The 9,273-nt window shown below is 34.9% G+C and overlaps 1 protein-coding gene across 2 annotated transcripts; it reads left to right on the top strand.

Annotated features, from left to right (window-relative positions):
- The first annotated feature begins 3,731 nt into the window (after positions 1 to 3,731).
- LOC104239852 (glucan endo-1,3-beta-glucosidase 2-like) lies at positions 3,732 to 8,051 on the top strand. 2 transcript variants are annotated; one of them, XM_009794579.1, is made up of 4 exons: positions 3,732 to 3,946; positions 6,052 to 7,305; positions 7,433 to 7,460; positions 7,638 to 8,051. In XM_009794579.1, the coding sequence occupies exons 1-4, from the start codon at positions 3,880 to 3,882 to the stop codon at positions 7,789 to 7,791; spliced, it is 1,503 nt and encodes a 500-aa protein (XP_009792881.1). In that variant the 5' UTR covers positions 3,732 to 3,879; the 3' UTR covers positions 7,792 to 8,051. The 2 variants fall into 2 exon arrangements, with proteins under 2 accessions (XP_009792881.1, XP_009792882.1); XM_009794580.2 differs by lacking the exon at positions 3,732 to 3,946 and adding an exon at positions 3,954 to 4,166.
- The last annotated feature ends 1,222 nt before the right edge of the window (positions 8,052 to 9,273 follow it).

Raw genomic sequence — 9,273 nt, 5'->3', positions numbered from 1 at the left:
TAACACTTAAATCAACAAAAAAAAACTCTTAGGGCTTGTTTGGTATAAGAAATAAGGGATAATTAATCTTGGGATTAAATTTGAGATGTGTTTATTCCATGTTTGGTTGAGATAAAATGATGGTATAACTAATCTTGGTATTAGCTATCATGGGATTGTATGTTTTTTTATCTTTATGAAAGTGAAATAACTAATCCCGAAATAATTATTCTCTACGGTCCACAATAAGTGACCAATTTGTTTTAGGTACGCCATTAAGTAAATTCTAAATTCTAGACAAAAGTAGTTAGTATGATTAAACTACCCGTAATTAAATGTTGCAACATAGTTAATGTGAGAAGTAAACGACTTTTTAGAGATACGAACATGAGGACAATTTTGAAAAAATAAATTGAATTATTTTTTGATTATATAAATGGACATTTATTTTGGACCAAAATAAAAAAAAAAACAAAATTGATCACTTATTAGAATTGGAGCGAATAATAATGAAATAATTTATTTCCCCACCAAAATCTTCTTCAACCTATAGGATGAGAGAGATTCGTAGGGTTTTGACAGACATTACAAGCTAGATTTTGAACGTTTATTTCCCGAGGAATGAGGTTTTTATTGTTTAAAGAGGGATATGTCAGGGGAAAATAAACTTCCCATGAAAAGTTCTAACGCCTACCTCGAACAAGTTAACATAGTTACAGCCTACGAGAAAAAGAGAAAATTGCAGTTACATATGTAGTTGTAGTACTAAAAAGATTAAAGAAATATGACCGTTGGGAACCAGCTGTATTTAATTTTCTCGACAAAGTACTGCATCTGCGATTGTGTCCTTTTTGGCCCCCCACCCCACCCCACTATATATATATATTTTTTATTTTGGTTTGTTGATTCTTAAAATTAATTATTTAATTCAATATAAATATCTTACTCGAGTAAGTATTTATCAAGTACTTAATACATATGTGATTATGTCCTCTTTTGGCTCTCATCATTGGTAGAGTTACATGTATTCAAGAGGTAATTCGAAATTTGTTTAGCTAGGTAAAAAAATATATTTGTATACATATATTAGATATTATACCTCTTGGCTTCTTCATAAATTCATTTTTTTATATTTTGAACCTTTTTAAATTTCTACTAAGTAGTTCTTTTTTCACGTATTTATCTATGCACTCTCTGTGTCTGTTTTTGGCTACAGTCTCTGATCTACTTGAGCATTTACATGTCAAAAATGGCATTGATATAAAATAAAAAAAAAACCCATGCTAAATTTACTAGCTTGTAACGGCTACCTATAAAGTGCTTTTGTTTGTTTCCATGCAGTAAATTCACAAGAATTCGTTTTTTCCTTTGTCTCTTCAATTTAATTGCATTGTGAAACGGAAAATTACTCTTCATGTCAAATTATGGTTTATTCACATTCAATTTAACTCAATTAATTTGAGTACTTCTTACATGTCAATAACCTGAGATGAGATGGATACATGCGAGGATGGATGTGCGGGCATACAATGATGGATAAGATTAGGAATGAAGATATTCGAGAGAAGGTGGGCGTGGCCCCCATGGAGGACAAGATGCGGGAAGTAAGACTCAGATGGTTCGGGCACATTCAGAGGAGGAGCACTGATGCACCGGTGAGGAGGTGTGAGCGACTGGCTGTAGTGGGCACGCGGAGAGGTAGAGGGCGACCTAAGAAGTATTGGGGAGAGGTGATCAGACAGGACATGACGCGACTTAGGATTACTGAGGACATGGCCCTTGACAGGGAATTATGGAGGTCGAGCATTAAGGTTGTAGGTTAGGGGAAAGTTGTGAATATTTCTACAGCACAATAGAGTGAGACTAGCCAGTTAGGAGTTAAACTAAGAATGTCATTGGTCGTCTATTGATGCAGGGCTTTACCTGTTAGTTTTACTATACCAGCCATCTATTTCGTATTTCGTATTCTGTATTTCATATCTCTTATATTGCTGTTATTTTATTATGCATTTTTATGATACTAATATATCGGCTCCTGTTGCTTTTTTGAGCAGATGGTCTCCTGGAAACAACCTCTCTACCCTTCGGGGTAAGGGTAAGGTCTGCGTACATATTACCCTCCCCAAACCCCACTTATGGAATTATACTGGGTCGTTGTTATTGTTGTTACATGTCAATAACACACGAGAAAAAATATAATTAAAATTTAAGATTTATTCGAATCATATTGATTTACAATGATTACATAAATGGTCAAATTAACTATTCCCTCTGTCCCAACATTTGTGATGAAACTCATATTTGTTAGTTAAACTTATTAATTTTGACAGTAAATTCAAACATAAAATCTCTAAAAATAAAAATTTGACATTTAGATATAATGTAAATAATATTACAAGTTATAATAATTAACAATTCAGAATATATAAAGAGACATGAATAAATTACGGTCAAAGAAAAAGTTGTTTGAAATTCAAACTCCCCACATAAAGTGGGACGGAGGGAGTATATTAATTTACATAGTTCAGTTACATACACAACTTATATACAAATATATATAAATATTTATTGATTTAGTGTAAACACGAGCATGAATTATTTTTTTTCCTAACGAAGATAATATATAACTCTGTCCAATAAAAATTATGAAAAGAATTTTTCTTTTATCTAATGTTCTTTTTATTTCTATGTATATTTAAAACTGAACATAGACTGCTAGGTCACACAGAGTGTCACTTCATATTTTCTGGGAGCAAGAAATTCTCTATGTTAATAGCTACTTATAAGCTTTTCTTTTCAATATTCTCATATGATAAAAAAGTTAATCTTTAACTACATTCAAGCTGATGAATCTATCTAACTATAAATATGATTTGAAGCAGAGTTTTTTTTTTTTTTTTTAAAAAGTAATATGAATTGAAAATATGCTGGATTCTTGACCGTAGGATCTATATTCTGACAAGACTCCACGTGATTGATGCAAAAACCAGTCTTCTTCTTCTCTCCATCTTTCTACTAAATTAATAGCATCTTTGGCCAAGCCGGAGAAATCAGCTTATTTTGAGAAGTGCTTTTGAAAAAAGTGCTTTTGGAGAGAATCAGTTTGTGTTTGACTAATCAGTCTGAAAAACACTTGAGAAATAATTTGTGTTTGACCAAACTTTTTAGAAAGTGCTTTTAAGTGTCAAATTAAGAATAAAGACATGAATAAATTTACTTAATAATTAATATTATAAGTAAATAAATAATATCAAAATTTTGTTATTACATGCAATAATTAAAAAAAATCATTTTATTTAAGTAAAATATGAAAATAAAATTAAAAAGTACTTAATTCTTTTAATATAAGTTAAATATATTAAAATTCCTTCAACAAATATAAAAGCATTCACCCCTAAAGACACTATATATTAGAAAGTTTTCTAAAAATAAGAAGAAATATTTATAAATTAATATCCTAAGTATTAGGTTTAAGGGTTATTTTGGTATATACTATATTTTGTTAAGGGTATTTTAGATAAGAAGAAAAGTCAAAACTGCTTCTGCTTCTGCTTTTGGAAAAAAGTTATTTTTTTCTGCTTCTTTCTGTTTCTTCCCAAAAGCACTTTTTTTCCCTGTAAGCTTGGCCAAACACCTCAAATTAAAAAAAAAAAATGCTTTTGGAAAAAAAGTAAATTTTTTGTGTTGATAAGCTTGGCCGAGCAGGTTATAAATACCTTTTCACCTCACTCTTCTTTCTTTCTCTCCTGAGATTCTGTTTTCCATTTCAATATTCTCTTCCTTCCATACCTTTTTTATATCACTTTATTTCTTGCTTCTTCCCTTTGCTCAAAGCTAGCATCTTCTCTCTATTTTCTTCATTTTTCTTACTCTTTTCCGTTTTTATTCAAGTGGGGTTTAATGGAAAATAACAGGGCTTTGCTTTTCTTGCTGTTTTTAGCTGTTTCTGCCGTTTTTGCTGATGAAGGTGAGCTATTATTATAGTTCAAAATAGTTTTCTTGTTTATTTGTATAGTTCTTGTTTTGGCTAGTGCTGTTCATAGTGTTATTTTGCTTGGTTATGTAAGTTGTTAATGTCTTGATTTAATATGGTTTCCTTTTTTCTGAGGTGGGATTTTAATGAAATCGAATATGGGATTTTTCCCCCCTGCTATTCTTGGTGGTTTCTGTAGTATTTTCTGGTGAAGGTGAGCTAATATTATAGTTCAAGTTCTCTTTTTTATTATAAATGAGGCTTGCATTTGTTAATTCCCTGAGTTTTGTAAGTTCTTGGTTTGGCTATTGTTGTTGCAAAGTGTTATTTTGGTTGATTATGGTTTAAAGGATAGCCCGGTGCACTAAGCTCTTCCTATGCACAGGGCCCGGGAAAGGGCCGGACCACAGGGGTCATTTGTGTAAGAGGCTGTTTGCACGGCTTGAACCTGTGACCTACTGTTTCCATTTTTGTGAGATGGGGTTTTAATGAAACCAAACATGGCATCCCCCCGCCCCCGCTATTTTTGGTGGTTTCTGTAGTATTTTCTGGTGAAAGTGAGCTAATATTATAGTTCAAGTTCTCTTTTTTATAATATATGAGGGTTGCATTTGTTAATCCTTTGAGCTTTGTAAGTTCTTGGTTTCGCTATTATTGTTGCAAAGTGTTATTTTGGTTGATTATGGTTTGTTTTACTAGTGATGTAAGTTGTTTTAGTTGGTAATGTTTTTATTTTAATATGGTTTCTGGGGTCTGTAGTTGACTGATAAGGGTAAAAAATTTGTTCTTTATTCTGCATGTGTGAAATTTGAACCCTTTTTAATCTTCAAGATTTTATTAATTCCTTTCATTAAATGAAGGTTTAGGTAATATTAGACTTTTGTATTTGTGTTCTCTGGTTTGGTCATGCAATGGTATTTTTTAATGTTAAATATTTAAGAGATGGAGTATGAATTAGGTCTTTTTGTGAAGAAATGGTAAGAAGGAAGAAGTTCAAAGAGTAAAGTTTCCAACTTTCCTCTTCCTTTGTCTTTTCTGCCTGTAGTTTAGTTGCTTGGCCATTAATGTGAATGACTTTACATTACTTCAGAGCTGAATGTACTCTAGTAAAATGTCTTTTTTGCTTAAACCAAAAAATCATGTACAAACGGCAGTGCTGAATGTAGCACCTTTTACCGGAGCGTTGACTTAGTGGTCAATGAAATGGGCCAAAACTATGAGGACCCAAGTTCAAATCCCAATAGAGACAAAAATAAATCACGTGGACAGAGTTATTCGGTATTTGTGCTAGTGAAAGATAGTAATAGGTACCTGGTGGAATAGTCGAGCAAAAGAAAAAAATTGTTACTAGGGTGTTCTAGTAAGCTCAATAATAGCTCCAAGTTGATGTTTCTTTTTATTTTTGTTGCATTTTCTCAAGAAAAGAAGAGAATATAGGTATTTAGGCAACCAGACAAATAGAAGAAACCAGGAAGAAAAGAAGAGAACAAACATCTCAGATGGAAAAAGAATCAAGAAGAACCTGATGTACAACTAATTTAATGTGCTTTTTTATACCAAGCCACGTTGGTATGCTCCCAAATTATCAGCAAGTTGCTCAAGTACTTGGTCCCAGCTTTCTTGTGTAATTTTTTTTTTCTCTTGGGTATTTTGGAATCTGATGTGGAAATCAGTCCTTTTGGCCCTCAATAATTGATGCATACATTTAGTTCAAAATAGGAATAATAACACGAGGGAACATTGGAACAGAACTTAGGGTGCGGCTCTTTCCCGGGCCCTGCATAAATGCGGGATGTTTCGTACATCGGACTGTCATTTTTTATTGATGCTACAACAGAAAGCTCGTTTTCACTAAAAAAATACAATTTTGATGATGTAGTCAAATTTCAAGGCAAGTTCAAGAATACTGGATGTTTCAAACATATGTTGTGAATCTTAACATATTGAAAGCCAGATGATTGGTATATTCCTCATTATTGGCATGATTAAATTGATTGTTAGTTAGATGTAGATTTGAACTTTTACTTGATCTTGGATTCTTCAGTGATATAGTGAGGGGAGGACAATATGATGTTCAATTTTTTTCATCTTCCATGCAGATGTCTTTATTGGTGTGAACATTGGAACAGAACTTTCGGACATGCCTCATCCGACTCAAGTAGTTGCACTTCTTAGAGCCCAGCAAATTCGACATGTCCGGCTCTTCAATGCAGATCGCGGCATGCTCCTTGCACTTGCAAATTCAGGCATCAAAGTTGCTGTTTCCGTGCCCAATGAACAGCTTCTTGCTGTTGGTCAATCAAATGCTACTGCCGCTAATTGGGTTGCTCAAAATGTTGTCTCACATTATCCAGCTACCAACATCACAACTATTTGTGTTGGTTCCGAGGTTCTATCTGCCCTTCCAAATGCTGCACCTATCCTCAACAATGCCCTTAAGTTCATCCATTCAGCGCTCGTGGCATCGAACCTGGATAGGCAAATAAAAGTTTCAACGCCTCTAGCTTCTTCCATCATCCTCGACTCGTTTCCCCCATCTCAGGCCTTCTTCAATCACACTCTGAAACCAGTATTAGTACCAATGCTCAAATTCCTGCAATCCACTGGTTCTTATTTCATGCTAAACGTGTATCCTTATTACGACTACATGCTATCCAACGGTGTCATTCCACTAGATTATGCTCTCTTCAGGCCCCTAGCCGCAAATAAAGAAGCAGTGGACTCCAACACACTTTTGCATTATACTAACGTCTTTGATGCAATGGTCGATGCTGCTTACTTTGCAATGCTTGATCTCAATTTCACTAATATTCCGGTTATGGTGACTGAATCGGGATGGCCATCACAAGGCGACTCCGATGAACCTGATGCTACTTTAGACAATGCCAACACTTACAACAGCAATCTGATAAAGCATGTCCTAAACAAAACCGGAACTCCCAAGCATCCCGGCATTGCTGTTAGTACGTACATCTACGAGCTATACAATGAGGACAATAAGCCAGGGCATTTGTCAGAGAAGAATTGGGGATTATTTAATGCAAATGGCACGCCAGTTTATATTCTACGCTTGACTGAATCAGGGTCTATGTTTGCAAATGATACTTCAAATCAGACTTATTGTGCTGCCAAAGACGGGGCGGATTCTAAAATGCTACAGGCTGCTTTGGATTGGGCTTGTGGACCTGGTAAGGTGGATTGTTCAGCGTTGTTGCAGGGGGAACGGTGTTATGAACCAGATAATGTCGCTGCACACGCTACCTATGCATTTGATGCCTACTATCACATGATGGGTAGGGCTCCCGGGACATGTGACTTCAACGGGGTAGCTACTATCACCACAACAAATCCAAGTAAGCATTTCGTCCGTCTAGCCAAAAGTACACTTTGTTTTTGTTAGTTTCCTGCAGGATTTGATATTTAGAATTTAAAAGAACGAAAACTTTGATACTAATTATTCTTATGTCGTGTATATTGCAGGTCATGGTTCTTGTGTATTTTCTGGAAGGTACTTATTATTTATGAACCGATGTTTTTTTGTGTCATATCGTTACTTAAAATATAGCCTGTTTTAGCATCAAATTGGCTATACATAGGAACTAAGTAATACTGTAGGCGTTTACTTTCACTTAATCTCTCTTCATTTGAGTTCACAACTAAACTATTTGTTGTATGTTTTCTGCAGTCTTGGCAGAAATGGCACTTTTGTAAATGGCACAGCTCCAGCTATGGATTCCACGACCTCATCATCTTCTCCTTCTCGGTATTTAAACAACAATGCCTATTCAACAATACTGACGATTCTTGGAATTCTTGTATGGAGCATGATTCTGTTGTAGCTGCGATAGTGCAATTGCAGAAGGCGCAAGATGCACAGTTTCTTTTCAAGAAACAAGAATCGTCGATCCCACTACCTTTTTGGAACAGGAAGTAGGTTTACTGATCTTCAGATGCTGCATAATTTTGTACAAAGCCATGAGGAAGGCCTGTATGTAGTTTCTTTGGTAGTGTAGGGTGAAACATTGAACCACTTTACAATTCTTTACATTTGTTCTATTGGTTATCTTATGATCATTGGAATTCCAATTTCTTTCTCTTACGTAAAAGTCTTCCTAATTCTTGTCATTTACTACCTATTATTACACTATGCTTTTTTTATATGCCTCTGAGTCCCCAGACCCCACTACTGGGATTCTACTGGGTGGTGGTTGTTGTTGCTGCTTTTTCTGTATGCCCTACAGACTTTGTTATTCTCTTCTAGGCGATTATGGAAAATTACAAGCAAATTCTGTATGCCCTGCAGACTTTGTTATTCTCTTCTAGGCGATTATGGAAAATTACAAGCAAATTCTGCATGCCCTACAGACTTTGTTATTCTCTTCTAGGCCATTATGGAAAATTACAAGCAATTATTGCAAGCATTTTTGTGATAATATCTCTAAATTACCAATCCCAAATTTGTTCCCAAGAATAAGTAACATAAATGCATATAGTAAAAAGGGACAATCCGGTTTACTAACCTCCCGCTATGTGCGGGGTTCGAGGAAGGGCTGGACCACAAGGATATATTGTACGCAATTTTTTACCTTGCATTTTTGCAAGAGGCTGTTTCCACGAATATATTGTACGCAGTCTTATAGACTTTGTTATTCTTTGCTTTGCAATTATGGAAAATTACAAGCAATTATTGCAAGCATTTTTGTGATATTATCTCTAAATTTACCATTCCCAAATTTGTTCATGAGAATAAGTAACACAAATGAGCATATACTAAAAAGGGTAGCCCGGTGTACTAAGTTTTCACTATATGCGGGGTTCGAGGAATGACCAGATAACAAAGATTTATTGTACGCAACCTTACCTTGCATTTTTGCAAGAGGCTATTTCCACGGATATATTGTACGCAGCCTTACCTTACATCTATGCAAGAGGCTGTTTCCACGACTCAAATCCGCGCCAAGGCTCCCCTTCATTAATGAGCATATACTATTTGTACCAAAGGTTATTTTCTTGATGAAGAATTACTTCTCTTGAGCTAAGAGTCTATCGGAAACAACCTTTTTTCTTCCGCGGGATAGAAGTAAAGTCTGCGTATACATTACCCTCTTCAGACCTCACACTGTGGGAATATATTGGGTAATGTTGTTTTTTTCTTGATAAAAATACAGAGAAGTTTCTTAGAAGAATCATTAGACTATCAAAGAAATTAATAGCTCTGCAACTGCTAAACAAAAGAGGGTAATTGCTTTTTGCAGGAGGTGGGATTAACTCCACGCGTTTGTAGACTATAACGGAAAATAAATTCTGAGAAACTTACTATA

Source organism: Nicotiana sylvestris, chromosome 5, assembly GCF_000393655.2.
Source record: "Nicotiana sylvestris chromosome 5, ASM39365v2, whole genome shotgun sequence".
In the NCBI taxonomy this organism is placed as follows: domain Eukaryota; kingdom Viridiplantae; phylum Streptophyta; class Magnoliopsida; order Solanales; family Solanaceae; genus Nicotiana; species Nicotiana sylvestris.
The sequence above is the reverse complement of the archived record's forward strand: the minus strand, read 5'-3'. Positions and strand labels throughout refer to the sequence as shown.